We start from the raw sequence: 19,411 nt of genomic DNA, 5'->3' as shown, positions 1-19,411 counted from the left end.
ATGAATTGAATTTTACTATGCTTGCATGGATGCACAGGCCAATAGGATGGGCATGGTTTTGAGTGGGAAACCAGACAAGACCATGATATCCTTTGTGCGCTGTTAATGCCCCTGTAATTGCGTTGTTATGACAGAAATGTTGGACAAAGAGAAATGGTGACTCTGCATAGCCTATAGATGCTTGCCACATTTATTCTATAAAGGAGCAGCATGGAGGCTGCAGATTATGTCCCATGTACCATATGACAGCAAACCATGGTGACAACTATTTCATATACCAGAGCAGTAGCTGTTCTGTCTGAGCAATGAGTGGTTGTGGGGAGTCTGCACAGCTATTCTTGTGACCAGCTGTGTGATGGAGGGTGGTGGACCTGTCACTGCATGTGACCTGGAATGAAACTCTGGGATATTTCTGTTATCTCTTCTCTATAAATGATACGCTAATAATATCAGAGTATCATATTTAGCAGTGTGGTATTTCATTTATGTGACTGAAACAATATGCCTTTTTATTTCAGAGAAACTGTGAAAGTGACAATGAGGATCTTCAGCAAAGAAAAGCCACTCTTCAGAGGAGAAGCAGCATATCCTAGTGTCGTTAGAATTCCACGGGCAGGGAACGGAGGAAAGTTTCATCCTTGCTGAAAAAGCAGTCCTGACAGCAGACCTTAACTTTAGTCTGAATCCTTGGTATGATGCTTCCCACTTCTCAAACAACACCAACAACTGGATAATGTTGTTGAACATCTACTGAGCATTTTAGAATATTGTGGGGATGCAGATTTCCAGGGAAATGCTGCAGCACAGGCACCACATTTTTGCTTTTGTATGTTGGGCTTTTTGGGATACTTCAGTCTATTTGTGATATCAACTGCACTCAGGATGTGGGGTTTCTACTGATATTGTTTTACTGCAGAATAATTCACATTTTGCACAATGACTAAGTCTATGTGAATTATTTCAGTCAGGGAATTTGTTACTGAGTCTTAAAGAAAATTTTATATGATTTTTATATTTGCTTATAGCATATCTGATAACAGATATCTGACAGGTGTTATTGGCTGTGTGCAGTACTCACTCTGCTATTGCTGTCATTGAGGAGAAAATCATAGTGCCATTATAACCTTGATTTCATCAACCTAGCAGTAAACAGTTCTCTATTCCAATAAGAATTGTGCTGTGGCTGTCATCTGTGGCTGGTGAATAGAAGACTAACACAGCTGCCATTGATCAGTTGAGTAAAACTGATTCTTGCCACCGAGAGGATGAGATGTGTCAGGGCATTTTTTGTATGTGGAAAGATAAAAAAAAAAAAATTAAAAAAAAGTCTGTAGAGGCTTAGAGGTTGTCATGTACCCAAATAAAACATTTTTACAGAGTGATGGGGGGATGCCTCACAAAACAGGGCACTTAAAAAAGCCAAAGTATATATTAAAAAAGAGTCTTTAGTCTTTATTAGACTTTTTTATTTTTTATTTTACTTTGTCAGCAAATTGGAGATTCATTAACACCTATTTACGTAGGTGCCATTCAAATGTAACCCAAACTGCACACACCTGTATTTTATTCAAGGGGGTTGTATTGAAAACTGAGTAAACTAGCACTTTAAGATAACTCCTTTGTGCTAGGAAGTTGTATCAGTCTAACTATCAATCTATATAATATAAACCAGTGTTGTTCAATTGGTACAAAAAATGCATGTAGACAAGGCTATTTTTTGTATTGAATATACTGGTTGTTAAAAAATTCATATTTATTTTGCCATTTAATAAATTAAAAATCACAAAGCAAACCTACTAGAAAGAGGAATAGATTGACAGGGAAAATGATTTTGTTTGGCTTTACGGTGATCACTTCCAGCTTCAGGTTTTAGAGCTGAAGGTGTGAACTAGGTTTTGAAAACTGGGATTAGGTTAATTTTGCCTGTAATCCAGTTTCTGAGAAAGAAAAATGTGCTACTTTTATTTATACTTTTGCATCCTTTCTTAGGCAAAGGCTAAAATGCAGTTGACAAGGAAGTATTTCTGTGAAAGGAAGGAAACGTACAAGAAGCATTGCAGAAGAGAGGCAGAAAGTATAAGTTGAGGGAAGAATAATAACTTAAATTGAAGGAAGTGGGGAGGGAGCAAAAGCAGTGGGGAAGCAAGTGGGTAAAAGAGGTGATGTGTAGGGAGCAGAAGTGAACATGGACTGGGAACGTTGAAGGAAGGGTAAGAGAAAGCAGGTATAGAAAATGTGAAAGCAGAAGAATGAATGTTTTGGCAAATATGACACTGCATTTTGATACTATTGCTTTCATTTCCTTTTTTTCATCTCTTGTGTTGCCATGGCCCGTGATATGTGTCTGGACAAGTGGTAAGGAGAGGGAGCATGGACTTCGCATTTGATTGAAAGGTGTTCTCTTAGCTTTCTGTTTAATTTTTAACGTAGAATACTAGTGAAACCCAGAGAATGGTAGATATTGCACAAGTATTACAATATCAGGCTAAGGTTTCTAGGTCAGTTAATCGTTCATTTGTATTAGCTAATTTGTATTAAAACAGGAAACTGCCTCTGCTTGTTAGGGTTTTAGTTCAAATCTGCTCCTTGGGCTAGCAATGTTGGAAACGGAGTTGTCTTGTTGTTTTGTTTTTGTTTTGGTCCCCCAAGTGAAGATGAGGTCATTTTGGTCAACCAGGGAAAGTTAGAACTGTGCAGCTACAGATTCTTTGGCCATCTGTTTATTTATTTTTTTTCCTAATAGTTTTAGTTGTTCTAGTAAGCCTTACCTCACCACAGCCAGCTGGATACTAGAAGTTTGAGATGGATCCTTGGCCAGCCTGGTGTTGTTTTAAACTCCATTTCAAATCAAGGATGGTGTGGCAATTTAACACCAGTGCTCTCATGCCTTTTCCTCTTCTCTTACCAAATTTTGAGGGGCTCTTCCCACAAAGAACCAGATAAGTTTGAGTCCAGCCTTTCCAGCTCCAAAGCTGAGAGGTGTGATGTTTTAAGTGACTATTGTATCACTTCATCAAACTGGGGCTATATTGGTAGTTCATTCGGCTGACCCGTACTCTAGATTGAGCACTAGGAGATTTATTAAACAATACAGGGGGGAGGAAGGGGGCACAGTGAGTTCGTTTGCATGTCTGTTTCCTTTTTTTTTTTTTTTTCCCAAACTCACTTAATTCTGCTTTGGTCAGTAAAGCTCTGAGATATTTGTCAGTGAAGCTAACCCCTTTCAGCCAGACCAAGTATGGTGGCAGCCACTCGTGCCATGTTCCAGCGTGGCCATGCAAGGAGCACTGGGTTTGGATTGTGCAGCAACGTTAACTGTAGAACAATGTTCCTGCCATTTTTTTTCCTCTTTGCTTGCTTTCAACACAGTTCTCTTCTACTACGATGCTAAATAAGCTTTCAAGTAGTTTAATAATTGTTTTTTTTATTTAAGTCACTAAATGTTTGTGTTTATTTCAGCACGTAGGTAATCTGACCCTGTATACCTGTCTGTTAAACTCTTGGCCATATGTGCTTAAAGCTGTTCCGAACTGCCTGTGCACTGTTAGCAGAGCTTTTGGGGTTGTGGGATTCTTCCCACCTTCTGAAATCCTGTCCTCCGCTCCCTTTTCGTCTGAGGCGTTTGGACATACGTTGCTGGACATGGAGTTCTTTTGCACTGTGAAGCAGTATCACAGGGACCAATTAAATAGTCTGTTTGGCTTCTGTGTAGTTTATTACATCGTAATGGACAGAGACGGACAACCTTTCTCATCAGTGGAACAATCCTGATGAAAACCAAGGTTTTCATGAGTTATGTATAGTCTTGTTAAAGGTTTTAAATGCTCTCACTGTTGTTCAGAACATTTTTGGGATGGAATAGGCTCTATACTTGCTGCCATATTCATACTTTAATTAATATTGTGGAAATTACCCTGTCACAATTCGAGCTTTACTTGTTTTTATCATTCATCCTGTAGAAGCTGAGAACAGATCCTCGTTATATTGTTCACCTAGCTGATTTTGTATGTATCTTATAAATGTATTTTGTATATCTATTAACAAGAAAAAAAAAAAGAAGATGAACAATCGATTATTCTTAAATGCACTGTGCTGTGTTTGGCCATGATGAACCTGGAGAGAGATGAAAGCCTGAAACAAAGGAACTGTTTTATTTAAATAAGTTATGACTTCTTATTGTATGTTACTGGCGTTTTTTAAATCCCTGTGCCTATGTTTTTGTTAAGAGAAACGGTAACGTGTATGTGCCTGGAGTAGCGCAGGCCGTCGGAAGCAATAAAGCCGCTTTACTCAGAACGCCGCGCGGCGCCTCCCGCCTTTCTGTCAGGGCGCGAGCGCGGCGCTGCCCCGTTCCCGCCTTTTCCCCGGAGCCTCTTCCCGCCGCTGCCGTGCACCCCGCGCGCCCGCTGCTGCACCGGCCGCGTTCCCGCCCGCGGCGGCGGTGCGAAGGGCGGTGGCGCGAAGGCAGCGGCGGGCCCGGGCCGCTCCCCTTACGGCGGCGGCAGGTGGGTGTCCCTATGCCCTGCCCTCCCTCCCTCCCGCGGGGCTGGGCGGTCGAGGAGAAAGCCGGGGCGGGGCGGTGGGAAGCGGGCTCGGGGCCGTGGCTGTGGCTGGAGCCGTTGGGGCGCTGAGGAGGAAACGGAGGTGCCGCCGCGAGGCGCCCTCCGCGTGCAGGGCGCGTGCTGCCCGCCTCGCGCCGCCCCGGCCCTGAGGAGAGCTCGGCGGGGCCGAGCCGCGGCCGCTACCGCCTGAGGCGCCGGGGGCTGCGGGAGCCGCCCGCAGACAAAAGGCCCCTTCGGGACGGGACGGCGCCTCGGCAGCAGCCCGGCGGAGGGGACGAGCAGCCGCGGCTTGCTGCTGGACCGCCGTGGATGGGGCCCCCTCGGCAAGACCGCTGCGCCCTGCCGCCTCCAGGAGCTAGGTGAGGCCGGATCCTCCTGCCCCCGAGGGTGTCGTACGCTGCTTTGGTGCCAGCTGTGCTCTGTGCTGCCTGGTTTTATTCACAGCGTGCCTGGTAAGTGACTGTTGTGATAAAAGGTACTGTTCCTGTCTATGTCTCCGTGTAGGTTAGGAAAGCTCCTTAAATATGAGTATGTGGCAGAGAGAGAAAGGCTAAGTACATGTTTAGCAGTGGTAAATGGTCGAGAACTCAAGAAGCTTTTTATTTTTAGAATCATAGAATCATAGAATATCCTGAGTTGGAAGGGACCCTTAAGGATCATCAAGTCCAACTCTTGATACCGCACAGGTCTACCCAAAAGTTCAGACCATGTGACTAAGTGCACAGTCCACAGTGCACAGTTTTACCTGTTTTCCATATGATGACTCTGTGAATTGTCTGACATTCTCCAAACTTTTTGCTTAAAGGTCTTTTTTGCCTTCACATAAACCTTTCACTACAGTAACTTCAAGGCCTGACTATAAGGTAGTGTGTGTGCTTCAGTGAGGAGTTAGAAGTTGGGGTGGATCAGATGCACCTTACAGCTGGGCAGGGATGGCAGGGGACCATCACCTGGGGAAGATCACGAGCCTGACGAGGTGAGATTACAGCAGGACTCAGCAGCTGGGATGGAAAAGCTGGAGTGCTCGTGGGGGATGGCCAAAGCTGTGCTGCAGCTGGGGCAATCAGGTGGGTTGTTGAAGCTTGGAGGCAGAAGTTTGGTCCAGAAGCAATGGCAGGTTGTTCACTGCACACAGCTGAAGCAGCTCTGTACCTTCGGTTTGAGTGGTGCTTTTAAGGAAGGCAAAGTTTCAATGCCCCCTAGAAGGGTAGGCCATGTATGCTATGTTTAAGAGGAAGCAGCTGACAAGGTTGCATAGCAGTACATTTCTTTGCATATTACAGCCGGTGAAGGCTGCTAATAGGCAACTATCAGATGCGTACTCTTCTGAGGCTGTGGTGGATGTTAAAATTTCTTCTTCTGCTTCTGCAAAATCTAGCCTGGAAGAACTGAGTGATAGAGCTCGTCGCTTGGAACAGCACTGTCTTCTGACAGGAGGCCTCCAGCTGTAGGGTTTTCAGTTCAACCAGGTAATGGGTCTGACTGTGTATGAGGGAATTCTTCAGGCTCCAGAAGAGTAGCTAAAGACAGGTATTGCTGAATGGTCCCCAGCAGGATTTGGGCTATCTTCCTGACTCTAATTTTTTGGAAGTGCAGAGAAAGGTGTTCCCAGAGAACATCTGTGAAAAGAATTAGACCGCAGTGGAGGAATTGGTGACAAATCCACCTCTGAGGCTGGGGCAAACAAACTTTCCTTAAGAAGTTGTCTTATATGGGATCAAAAAGCAGCTTCCAAAACAGGTAGTTGATTGTTTATGTCTCCTACTTTAAAATAAAACAAGCTTAGGGAGGCTTTCTTGGAAAACTGATAGAATACATGGCCTTAAACGACTGTATATCAATCTGATTCTGCTTCACTCTGCTTGTGAGTAATACAGATGGTACCAACTCAAGTAAATACATATCATATAGCAGTACTTGTCACACTGCATGTTATACCTGTACAAAAACCTGATAGTGAATTTTAAGAGTGAATTTTTCTCTACTGGCTTTTAGCATCTTAATTGAATAATGATAAAGCAGTGCAGTAGTTAACAAAACTTCAATTTTCTGTTGTATTGTGTGTGTGCGGGAGGAGCGTTGGTTTACAAAATTGCCTAATTATTACCAAGAGGCAGCTTAAAATGTTCCTTTAGAGCCAGGCTTTCTTTGGACCTGATATAATATTGGTGTTTTTCCTGGTCTACCTTTAAGTTAATTAAGCCTACATAAGATGATGTGCATTAATGAAAACACGTATATCAATGCTTAGGGCTATAACATGCCAAACGACAGAAGATCTGCAGTATGCAGTCATTCTGGCACTGTGCTGAAGAAAGAGCACCTGATCAAAAATAAGATCAACAAAAATAGCGGCTCTTTATGTTAAATGTGCATCTAAAACTCAGGTCCAGGGAAGGCAGGCACTGTGACCGTCCAGAATTGTGGTTGTGGAGAGGGAGTCTTTGCTGACCATGGAAAAAGCCTGAGAAGTACATGAGCTACATGAGTGATTTGCTCTAATTGAAAAGTAATTTCTTAGAAAATGAATATATGGTCATGTAGGGATTGGTCTGAGTAAGTAATTAGTGGTAATTAAAAAGTAATAATATAGTGTGATTAGGAACAAAACAGCTCTTTCATAGGAAAATAAGAGACTGAATCTCAAAGCCTTCAGTTATAGAAACAACGAACCTAATTTCGTATCAAGGTATGGGAAGGGCTAGTTCACATAGACACGATTGTGAAATTCTCTTTCAAATACGTTGTGCATTTAAGTTTGTGAAAACCTATTCTGGTAGTTTCTTTGGTGAAAAGTTCAGGCTTTAGATGTAATTCTGGTATAAACTTGGTGGATTCCATATTCCTTACAATTGTTTTATCTGCATTTGGAAACACTAAACAGGACTGTGTAGCAGCAAGCCAAGACTCTTGAGAGGTGATAGATAAATGAATGCTGGCCAGCCAGCATTATGGGAATGACTTAGATATTTCTGAATTTGAATGGCTTTCAACTTGCTGGAACAAGTTTGTTAGTTGTTTTTTTTTGTCTTCTAAATGTAGTGCTAGAATTAGCAGAGTAGGAGGCAGAAAGCCCTAAGAAGGTTAATTGTGTACAGCTGAAATCCATGTCCTAGATTAATGTTTTTGGGGTTGTCATTTTGTTCTAGCCATGGTCATTTTTTTCCTAATGCCAAGTCTGGTAAAACTGAATTGCCCACAATGTGTTTTGCATCACTTACAGATGATGAGATGCTTGTTAGGTTCTGTAACTTCAGTTCCTACAATAGATGTCAGCAAATAAATGGAAAATTAACTTTTGAGTACTATGTACACGTTGATTCAGTTGACACCTTTGTGTAAAATGGGAATAAGTGCATCTAGACTGGAGTTCCATCTTTATGCTGTGTGTTTTATAATTGTATAGCAATTTACATGTTTTTAAAGGGCTGCATAAGAATTAAGTTAGAGGGAAATTCAGTCTGTTACACATCACTGAATAGAAGAGGGATAATGGTCTGACTTAGGTTTATTGAAAGATTTTTTGTTATCACAATCTTCACGTTAGTACAACTCAGTGTGTGCATTTGGGTATATTGAATGGTCCGCATCTGTAAGAAGATGCGACTGAGTGCTCTGCTTGCTTACACTTGTATGCTTGCGGATGTATGACCAAAAGAGAAGTGTTTTTATTCTCTGTGTAATGCACAATATTAGAAAAGGCCCTCGTGAATTGCTCATAAAATTCAAAGCCAGTATCAGTAGGTGAGTTCTCATTTTCTGAAGGCGTCAGCGAAGGTTTTGTTTAGAATGTTTGTTTTTGAATTCTCAAAATCAGTGCTTTCGTAGTGGTCCCTAACACCAGGAGAAACTTACTCTACAATTTCAAGCTTCCTTTCTGCTTGGGAATCAAAATATGTGAAATGCTCATTCTGAAGGAAAAAGTGAGTGAAAATAAGATTAGGAGCAATTAGTCTCACACTGTGTACGCACAGGTGCTCATTTTATTACAGTGAAAGCTAAACTACCTGTTTCTCAGGTGTGACATTGTATTGATACTTCTGCATTGTTCTTGGGCAAAACACATGAAACTTGCTCTAACTCTTCAGGATATAGGATAACATTTCTCAGAAGAAATGGAAATTGTTATGAAACAGAGCAACACAAGCTTTCAGCATTCACATGGGATGCTTAGAATCGGTTTAAGAGTCAGTTTTCCATGTTGAATGAACATAAATGTTGCCAGTCCAGAGAAAGGTTATGTTGTTGCCTTAGTGCCACTGTAATTGGATGAATCAGAGGTTTGTCTCCTTACCCATGTTTCTTTCTGACGACTACAGGAACTGCCGTATGCTGTGTTGAAATAGTCTGCTATTTAAACTTTTCTTAGGTATTGCACATCACGTGAGGTGTGTGTGGTTTGCACCTGACTACATGCTAATCCCCAAGTACCTGGGAAGTGACACAATGTTTACTTTTGATTTTTGCTCAGTAAAAATGTAAATAGGTCTGTGATCTCAAGGGCAGTTATTTCAGAGTAAGCGGACAGCTACAAAATGTTAATCAAGATCTGACCAAATGCTAACGATCAGTGGAACACAGATAAAACATAATGAAAATGAGTATGGTCTTCCCATGCCTTACCTAATTAAAATATAAAGGAATGTAGCAAGTCTGTTAGAGTATTCTATTTAAGATATCATAGCATGTCTGTAACCATGGTATCTGAGCACCTTCTAGTCACGGACAGCTTTCATAATGATGTGAAATCCCCTCTAAGGATTAGCAAGGAACTGTTAAACTTGACTTTTTTTTTTTTGTCACCTAGGTTCTTGCTTATAAAAGGACTGCTATTCGTGAAAAGACTTGCTTTCATGCTTTTCTTGAAATGTAAGCTTAAAATCTTCTCATTGCTGAACTGTAGCTTTAGGAGAAGTTAGATATCTAGTCAGTTCACAGCCAAGATACAGAATTCACTGCTGTGGGAAGCTGCTGGTGATTTCCTGGGTGTGTTTTTGCTGTAGTTGATTCAGTATCCTACAGTGTTAAGTGACACTGTGTAGCTGGAGGTGCACCATCTCTGAAATGATATAAAGCTGCAGCCCTGTGGCCATTTCCTAAGGGTAGTTGTGGGCTGCAGTAGGCTGGCCAGGTTCCCACTTCAGTGATTGCTTCTGGCATGCCTGAGGTGTGTCCTGCTGCTTCAATGGGATGCAATGTCCTTCTTTCGCTTCCTGCTCTATATTGGCATTTAGTCATGCTCCCGTGTCACGATGGTATGTGAAACTACTGTTATTCTTAATGCTGTAAAAAATAGTATGCATCTTTAGATAGAGAAGAACATTTAGAATTGAACTAAAAGCCTGACCTTTGAGGTCTCCGAAAGATGTGATCATCTATCTATTTTAGATGCTCTTCTAAAGGGTCTTTGACCTATGCTGCTCTGCTTCTCTGTTTAGATCTAAGCATCCCTGGCCTTCCTTGCAAAGCCTGAAACTCTTCCTCAGCAGCCTGCTTCAAGGGAAGAGCCCCTGTCTGGGCTCTTTCCATTGCTGGACACTTTCAGTCTGTCTTGCATGAGTTCAGGCAAGGTGGTTGATAGATCTGAGCTATGTTACAACAGCCAGGATTGGGGTACTCACTTGTTTGAAACTTGGATGGTCCCACGCTGGGGCCTGGAAAGATGGACAGACAGAGCCCATCCCTTCTGACCTCCTATCGTTTCACTGTCGTTTCACCTAATCATATCCCTGTTCCATGTGTTTGATGCCCTAATCTGGTCCCTAGTGTTCATCTCCCTGGAACTGTTTCATCTCAGTAATTCCCTAGGAGGGGATGGGACTACTGGGGACCGTGAGGTCTGGGTGAGCAAAATGGTGTGTACTGGCAGAGGAGTGCTCTGTAGCAGTCCCCATTGTGTCACAAAGATTCTGTCCCAAGGCTTACCAATAATGGAGAAAAGATAATTGGATAATACTCCTTGGTTGAAGTGTGCATTATGTCAGGGAGCTTCCTCTGTGCCCAGGCCACTGTATCTGTATTTCTGCTTTTAGACTACTTCTTTCACTACTGGCATTTTTATAAAAATGGGTCGATGTTGCAGTATCACGTGTTAAGTGTTTAGTTTTTATACCTTGGCCTTTGAAATCTTGCGGGCAAGGTCATCTACAGGAATCTTCTTCAGGCTACCATCTCATTTGTAGGTTGCAGTTTCCCTTTCTGCTAATGCTTTGAAGTCACAGATAGGAATCGAGGGGCAGCAGCTGTACGCTTTTACATTTTTTTAATCATGAAATTCTAGTCATCTTTCCAGCATCACATGAGCAATAGTATTACTCTTGTATTGTTTTATTCAATGGCTGTGTGAAAGGGTGACATCAGTTACGACTTGAATTCCTTAAGTTTGTGGTGTATATTTCTTAAGAGACCTGTTAGACAGAAGATACATCTAGGTGCATTTCTTGGAGTGGCATCTCTTAGTTAAAATAGTTTGCTCTCTGTTCTGTATGGTTATACATGCTATACACAGGCGGCTTGTACTTCAGGCATTGAAAATATCGCTGACAAAACACCAGGCTAACTCATTCCTGTGTTTCCCCTTCTTCTCCCTTGTACCCAGTTGATGCTAGAGCCTCACCTCTGCTCGAGGCTAACATTAACTAGCATTAAATTGGGACACACTGCATTTTTAAGCAGCTGGATCACGCAGTGTTCCACTGGACTTCCTCCGTGCTGGGCCTCGACAGCAGGTGTCCCCCCACCAAGCGCAAGGCGGTGGCTGCCAGCCAGTGCTGCTGAGGGTGCTGAGCAGAGGCCAGCTGGCAGGGCTCTGGTGGGAGGCTGGCTGGCCTTGCAGTGCTTTGCATATGGGCTGGCTCTGATGTTGGTGGGCAGGAGAGGAAACTGGACTATGCCCATCAAAAAGGGGAGAAAGGGTGAGAGGAGACTGGACTATGTCCATCAAAAAGGGGAGAAAGGCTTGTGGGTTATGGAGGCAGGGGATGTTGGTGGGTGGCTGGGGTTGTTGGGGAAGGGTCAGTGTGTCATGTAGTGGAAACAAAGTTGAGGGAGATGAAGGTGGTTGCAGTGAGTGTGGGCTCGTCCATCCTCCTGAGGCACATTCCTGGTTTGTATCTTCTAATATTATAGTTGTTTTTTTTGTTATTATTTCTCAGTGACACCCCACAGCAACAGAAATGAGATGTCTTCTGTCATTCCCATGTCACCATGTTTCAACTTAGCATGTCTTGGTGCTTGTCTTGGTGGTATGTTTTATTTCATAGTTTGGACTTTGATTTTAGCACCCATATTCAGTACTGCACAACCTCACTCCTATTTAAAACTATGAATGTTTTCCATATTTAATTCCAGGCTACATTATCATGCGCTAAAGGACAGACTTTTATTCGCCTGTCTTGGTGATAGTTTGCTTATTTCTTGGAGTCCATGTTAAATTTTGTAGGTTTTTTTTGTAGCTTCTAAGATACTGTATGCTTCATCATAATCTTCCTTCTCTTCCTATACTCTGCCTGAAAGAATGGTTTCATTGCTGCTATGCTGTGCCTATTGAACCTCTCTCAAATTTTGCGATGTTATGTACTCTTTCGCTTGCCTGTGTTGCAGCTTTATGAAAACATATGACTTTTTATACTTTACCTGCTCATTTTCCTAGTGTTGACCATTGCATCCACACTTGATGTTGTCATATTTCCTCTTCTTGTTGTATATTTCCCTTATAAAGCTGGCGTGCCTGTCCTTTTCTGTGTGTTTGGTGACATCTGTTTGTTTTACTGGACATATGTTTATCTGTATTGCTAACAGTGAAGGCTTGTATTTGTTTTTGAGGATTTCTCCAGTGCTCTAACTCCTAATATTGTTCTTTCTCCAATATCAAAGCTTATTTGGTAGATTTTTTTTTTTACTTTCCTTTTACTGCCTGCTAGGAATTTGTCCTTTTGTAGGCCTTTTACGGCCATGAAATAACAAGATCTTATGTTCTTGTTCTGTTCCAGTTGAATTACCTATTTATCCACGGTCCTTATAGCTATCTGATTTTTTTTTTATAGTTAGCTTCAAGCAGTTCAAACAGCCTGTCTGGGTGTATATAGATTTTTTTTCTTATCTACTCATAGAATTTACCTAATCCTGCATTTTGATTGTATTTGAAAGTAAGCAGCTAAGAATACGTATGGGCTTCAGGTCAGCTACAATACCTGTTTAATGCTTGTTTTTGTAATACTTCTGATGTCCAACTTGTAAGAGGACACGATTCTCAGGTATTGTGTAGAAGAGTTATAATTTTTATTTGTTTCTGGTAGTTTGTGCTGTGAACAGCCAAGTCAGCATCAGTCAAGAATCACAAGTATAGGATAAGCTAAACAGGATTTTTACAAGCTAATATACCTTAATGTATGCTTTTATCTCAGCATCCCAACTCAGATCACACAAAGCATGACCAAAAATGATCTTAAAGCATCTGCTTCTCTTCAAAGACAGGTACAGCAGATGTCTAATTATATATCAATGTGACAAACTCTACATGTGATAACGGAGTATGAACTTGCTGAGATCTTCAGCTGGACAAGATATTTGACCTAGTGAATTTCTACTTTCACTCAAAAAAGTCTCCTTTCTAAATCTTTCTTTTCCTTTTGGCACCTCCTTCACCTTCTCATGTTTCCTTTTTTGTCATGCTGGCTGGTTATTTAAATAACAGGGGGGGAAAAAATCATCAGTCAGTACTGTATTGTTATTTTGTCTTTTGATTTATCTTCTCTGGGCTTATTAATCATTTCTGTGACTGCTTATGTTGCATGTAAACAGGGCTCTATTTTAGAAATGAAGACAGCCTTAAAGTAATAAAATGAAGCAACCTAACACTGGAAGATTTTGTAAGAAGCCTGAGCAAAACTGCTGACTCACAACATACTCTGACCAAATTAAATTGCACTGTCAGCTACTTCCTTTGGAAGGAAAGAGAAAAAGAGAATTTTGACTATTATCCACATTATTGAACCAATTGAGTTTAACTGGGGATCATGGATTCTCCCAAGCACTTTGCCTGAATTGATTATTATTTTAGTCACTTCTGTTATCTGTAGTTGACAACACACCGTGTAAAGGATAGACACATCTTGGCTAGGCCAAAACCAGCCGCTCTTGCTACTAAATTGGAAGTGTTCTCATAAGTACCATGCTGATTAATTTTAAACAAACAAACAAAACCCTCACTTCTATCTAAATACAGTACCAAAGGTAGCTGTTCTATATTTGTGGTAGCTCATTAGGATTTTCCATGGATAGATGAGAAGATGCTATGGACATTTATCGATTAGCATTAAAAAATGTTTCAAGGCCGCATTCAGCTGTTCCAACTAATTGTGTATCTTTATTCTTTTTTTTTTTAAGGACAGAGAAACTTGGAGTGAGAGACAGTGTAACTTCCCTAAGACATTATTTAATTTTACCTTGGGCAGTTGGGCAATGATGGACCTTGTTTAAAATTCCAGTGATTAATATCTGTATTTAATAAAACTTTGTTACTGAATTTTGGAGAGTGCTCCATAATACAAACTGCATTCTCAGGTGTTCAGGGATATTCTGTACTGAGTTCATAACAATAAACTAGTCCACAGGAATTACAGGCTGCTCTTCACTTGGCACTGAAAAAATCAAGAATTGTAGTTTATCTAATACTCATTTAAATTAAAGAATTTTAGGAATAGGAATATGAGAGGAAAAAAAAAGGAAGGTATACAGAGAATGAAAAATGAGATTTTATTATAGAACGTCTTGTTATACTAGCAGCTGTCTTCTGCTATGTGTGTCTCAAGATAATGGTGTTCAGTGTTCTGTAACAGGGAGCAGAGAAATTAACTTCTGTTGAATTTACTGCCAACAGTCATCATCTGGTAGAATTTCACATTCCTTCTCACACTTGGGATTTTTTGAATATTTCTGTTATGTTTATTACAACTTTTTTTTTCAGTGACTGATCAAAACTGCAATTTTAGCTGGCAGAACTCTTCAGGTTTGAATGTAAAAGGCAGTATAGCCAGTTCTTATATCATGCCGACTTCCTCAAGGTCGAGGGCTTGAGAATGCCTACACGTTTCTTCAGGTGATGCCATTTAAGGGAAACTTCAAAATGGTGTTTTGAACTGTTGGTACACTGGAGGAACCACATCTTGAAGACTGACGCTTATTTGTTAGGGAAATCTCACCTTAGGAAAAGGTATACCAAATGTTCTAGGGAAATGGGTTGAAGGGAGATTTCTGTTTTTCATCAAGTTATTCAAATTTGGAAAAAAAAAAAATAAATCCACACCTATGAGTTAATACACCAGAATTTTTATTATTGATTTGTTAATATTCCGTGTATGAGAATGGTGTCCTGGGTGTTCAGATGGAGGTAACTTACATCCCATGCTAAATGTGTAGATTATCTGGACTGTATTGATAGACTGTTCCTCAGGACCCTGCCTTACTGAACTAGGCGCCCTTTGAAGCCCTTTCTGTTCAGTGGGCAGAACTTTCTGTTCATCTAGCCAAACACCTCTGTATAGTAGACCTACTTTTAATTTTGAAGCAGAACTGGTTTCTTTTGCTCTTTCTTTCTTTGTTTTGTTAGAGTAATTCCAAGGTTTAGTTAAAAAACAAAACAAAAAACCACTAGGAAACTACTAAAAGTAACATTTGTGCAGTAGTTCAATTCTGTTTCTGGGAAGAGGAGTGTAAGGTTTTTAATTCTATTTTCTGTGTGATCAGATAATTAAATTGATTTAACGCTACCTATCTAGAGATATCGCATTTGGAGAAAATTCAGAAGGAAATGTAGGATGGGATTTGACTGAATTTGTGTACTCCTGGTGTTTACATTTCTGCTATTTCAGTAATAAGTCTTTCGTTTTACAGGCTTGGAAGTTGGAGGGGACAAAATGCATGGGATAATTCTTCTTGGCTACATTTTCTTTCTTTGTGAATGTCTTGCTCTTTTCTTTCTTAGCTTTTTGATAATATTTCAAACAGTTTTACCAGCTCCTGTCTGTTTTTGTGTTTTTCATTGTGGAATATGTACATTCTTTTTATTTTTTATTGTAAATGCTTTTACATTTATAGCAATATTTAAAACCAAACATCACATAAAATTTAGATCCTATTCTACTCACGTTCAGTTTGTATTGAATCAGTTGTATTGAATCCACTGTAGCTGTACTGGTCTGATGGAAGCTATTGACCTGCATTGACCAAATGTACATTGTTGTAGCTTCTGGTGAGATCTGATAAAAGGAGACTGGCAATGAAGATAAACCAGCAGCTCTGGTTTTAGGACTGATCCTGCCAGTGTTTTCTCTGAGATTTCAGTCTGAACTGAAGTGAGGAAACTTAAGAGTAGCTGAAACGCCCTGAAATGAGCAGCTTGTCTCCATGAATCAAAGGACAAATTGGTATGAGAAATAGTTCCCTTTAGACCTTACATATTTTTCAGAAATGTGACTCTGAAACCTCCTGGAAGTGGAAGAAGTGGGTGAGAAGTAGGGCCAGTGACCAGTATGCAGCTAGCCCATGGAATGACATGTAGGCATGTTCGACTGGACACTTAGGCTGTGCGGATGGGCTGGGTCTGGCCTGCCTGCTTTACAGTCTGCTGCCTGGTGGGCAGGCTCTGGTGCCTGGGCCTGGGCATGGCGCTGTGCACCTTGCCCCACGTGGTGACAGGACAGCACCTTCTGGACCTGCATCCTGGCCAGCAGCATCCAGCAGCTATTTAAGACCTTTCAGGAGCTAAATGACTCCTGCTGCTTGGCAAGGAAGAAAAATAGGCAGCTTGAGGGAATTAAAAATAACAGCAAGAAAAACCTGTTCAGTAATCAGCTGCTGCTTACCGGTGGGTTTGAGGGAGGCAAGGAGGAGGATGAAATGGAGCGTAGCCAGCCACATGCTTGCCCCTCAGTGCAGCGTTTGGGCATGGGGATTCGTTACACCACATCCTGAATGTGAGACCAGGAAAGCACATCTCCTTACAAGAGAAGATACAATTAAAGAAAAAAAAAAATCTCCTGTTGCTTGGTATATCTACTTCAAAATGTTTGATAGGATTTTACTGGCTTTTTCACTTTAAGATGAATTGGGGAAAAATTATCTTGGCCATCAACTAGACTGCCTGCAGGAGTTTGACACTATTCATTGCCTTCTCTCCTCTTCCTCGTTGTACTTACTGCTCTCCCATAGCCATGCAGACTGTCTGCTCTCTGGTTGTATCCTTCAAAAAGTGCTGCTCATCATGATGAGGTAGTGCAATTTAGCATCTCCAGCTAAGTGGACAGAACATGTCTTTCAGAGCATGTATTCTTCTCTTCCAAAGCACATCCACAGAAAATTGCACTTTTGGCCTTTTCTGTCCTGGACCCGTCACTATGAACCATCCAAACATGCATTTGTTTTTCATCCATAACACACAGAAGACCAGAAACACTTTATTAAAATAAATACATAAAAAGCTCTTTATCTCATTTTTGAGAAGCAATAGACAGGTTTCCATCTCAGTTCCTGACCTTTCTCAGCTGGATGATTGTTCAGGCTTGAGTTAATTCTTTAATTCACATCATACAAGACAAATTAGAAATCGTTGCTGGTAGCTCTATCACTGATTTCAGAAAAGCAGAGTGTTTTGTTTTTTTTTTATGTTTAAACAGACCAAGCGAACTTGTGTCCTCAAGTTGTACACACTAATGTTTGTCTTGACTTCAGATTGTTGTCTGTTTGATTCTAGGGTTGGTTGGGTTTTGGGTGGTGTTTTTTTTTTTTGCGTGTGTGTGAGCAGAAGCACAGGGGTGTTGTAAGTAAATGCAGTTGTAAAGAGAGCAATGTGTTTTTAACCAGCTGTACAAGAACAGATGATAGAAAGAAGTGCCTCTACTAATGCAAATTGCATCAATCCTAGTCATTTAACAGCATAAGTAAATTGTGACAGACAAGGTTACCCCTAATCAGCAGACCTGTATTAGTCTTTCACTAACTTGTTAATTGGATGAACAGTTTATTAGTGTTGTACAATGTAACTGTTTTGATTTATCTCTTTTCTGGATGGTTTAGGGCCCAATCAACCATGGCAAAGAGGAAAATGTCTGTGGATTGCTCCTGTAAAGTCCAGGACTTTATGGCACATACCAATTCAGGCACACGTGAGAAGCACCTCTGGGCTTTTGGGTTAAAGCCTGGTATTGAGTTGTGGAGATGGGAGTTGTGCTGGCTTTGCTCCGAGTTAAACCCTGAAACTCTAGAGTAGTCTCGGAAAAGTTGTTTCATCTGACTCGGGCTCTTTTTTTGATTTTCTGAAATGCGCATATTGACAGTGCTCCATGTGAAAGATTTCTTTCCACTCTTCGTTGTGAAGGTGACCTTTATATCTCCATGTCTGCTTTCTATGAGCAGGCACTTTCTTTGCCCAGCAACAACATGATATTGTGGTAGCAGCAGCTAGGGAAGCCATGTGGAACAGAAAAAAAGCAGTGCTTGAACCAATCTTATTCTAAAAAGACCAGCATAAACAGGGGTTTTCTTGTAAAAGCAGAGTATTGGGTAATGTGCTGAGGTGAAAGGCAGGCTATGTTAGACATGCTGGAAAGAGAGAATGATTTTCTTTATACCTTGTGTTTTCCCCATGTATAGGAAAGATGATTCCTTCTTGGAAAATGTTTTCATATCTCAAAATGAAAAGTTTGGGAGGGTATTACATGTGCTTGTGGTGCTTCCTGGAAAAAAAATGAATGAGAACAATGGAATGAGAGGAAACATGAAAACAACGGGAAGAGAAAAACTGCTTTTAGCCTTACACAGTGGTCATTCATTCATGACAGCAGAAAGATGAAAATTCCTCATTGTGCAGCTTCCAGACAGCAGTTAGAATATTTACTTCCCATTAAACACTAGAAAAATACATATGAACTGACAGAAACCAAAGAAGAGTCAAAAAATAAAAAAGTTAGGGAACTGAGTGAATTACTGTTAGGAAAAGAAAAATAAATATGGTTTAGTGAATTGGTGGAATGGAGCATGAGTGAGGAAATGACATATCTGTCAGCTTCAAAAGATGATAAACAGGTAAAAATGAATTGGTTTTGTTGCTCAAGTTCGGAAGGGATTTTTGGAAGGAAAGTAAAGTAATATTTGGAACATATTTTTTTGTTAATATGAGGAATGATCTAAAGAAAATACATTGTCATTTTTAAGAATGGTAACCAATGTTATAGAATATGGTGTTTGGACAAGATATATTAAAGTATCTTTCAGGTGTTCAGGTTTCATGTGGTTTGATTACCCAGGTGTTGACAAAACTAACCTTTGAATGTTTGTACTTTTGAGGATAGATTTACCACCTGTATGCACGAGTATTCTGAGAAGAAGGACAAAACAGTCACAAGTATAAGTAGTACTTCTTTTCCTGGGGTTAATATTATTTTTATAAAAAATAATGCTATATTCTCACAAAAACTATATGACCTCTTGCTGAAAGAAATCATGCACAGGACCTTGCATGAAAGAATTATGGTAAAGCATAATAATATTTTGCATTTGTTGGAAAAAGGTGATTTTTAAGGCAAATTATACATCCAAGTAGGGACATTTTACCCATTTCAAGGAGGAATAAATTGGTAGGAGACTTAATCAAGGTTAGATGGGTCAGATGGCCTTCAGGTGTGTGTGTGGGGAGCTTTCTGCCTAACCCAAACCCTGTGGATAGACTAGTTAAGGTACTACTCTTTCTTTCCTCCTTGTGAGCATGGACACTGGATTGGTGCTGTGGTTATGACTATGTAAAGTTTAACTCTTCCTTACATTTTTCACCCTCTAGGATTTTCTTGAAACAA

At 40.7% G+C, this 19,411-nt stretch overlaps 2 protein-coding genes across 3 annotated transcripts in view; both read left to right on the top strand.

Moving 5' to 3' along the window:
• The window catches only part of DAPK2 (death associated protein kinase 2), a 56,123-nt gene extending 53,336 nt beyond the window's left edge, over positions 1-2,787 (top strand). The window contains exon 15 of the mRNA XM_080608206.1: positions 519-2,787. Coding sequence (XP_080464332.1) covers positions 519-593 — 75 coding nt within the window. The 3' untranslated portion in view covers positions 594-2,787. The remainder of the gene's footprint in view (positions 1-518) is intronic.
• Positions 2,788-4,567: 1,780 nt separating this feature from the next.
• The window catches only part of HERC1 (HECT and RLD domain containing E3 ubiquitin protein ligase family member 1), a 124,110-nt gene continuing 109,266 nt past the window's right edge, over positions 4,568-19,411 (top strand). The window contains exon 1 of one of the 2 annotated variants that reach the window (XM_080608188.1): positions 4,568-5,014. The gene's annotated coding sequence lies outside the window, so the exon portion shown is untranslated. Of the gene's footprint in view, positions 5,015-6,012; positions 6,032-19,411 lie in introns of those variants that run through there. The other variant, XM_080608189.1, reaches the window with a different exon arrangement.

This window comes from Anser brachyrhynchus (genome assembly GCF_964034855.1).
Source record: "Anser brachyrhynchus genome assembly, chromosome: 11".
Taxonomy (NCBI): Eukaryota; Metazoa; Chordata; class Aves; order Anseriformes; family Anatidae; genus Anser; species Anser brachyrhynchus.
The sequence above is the reverse complement of the archived record's forward strand: the minus strand, read 5'-3'. Positions and strand labels throughout refer to the sequence as shown.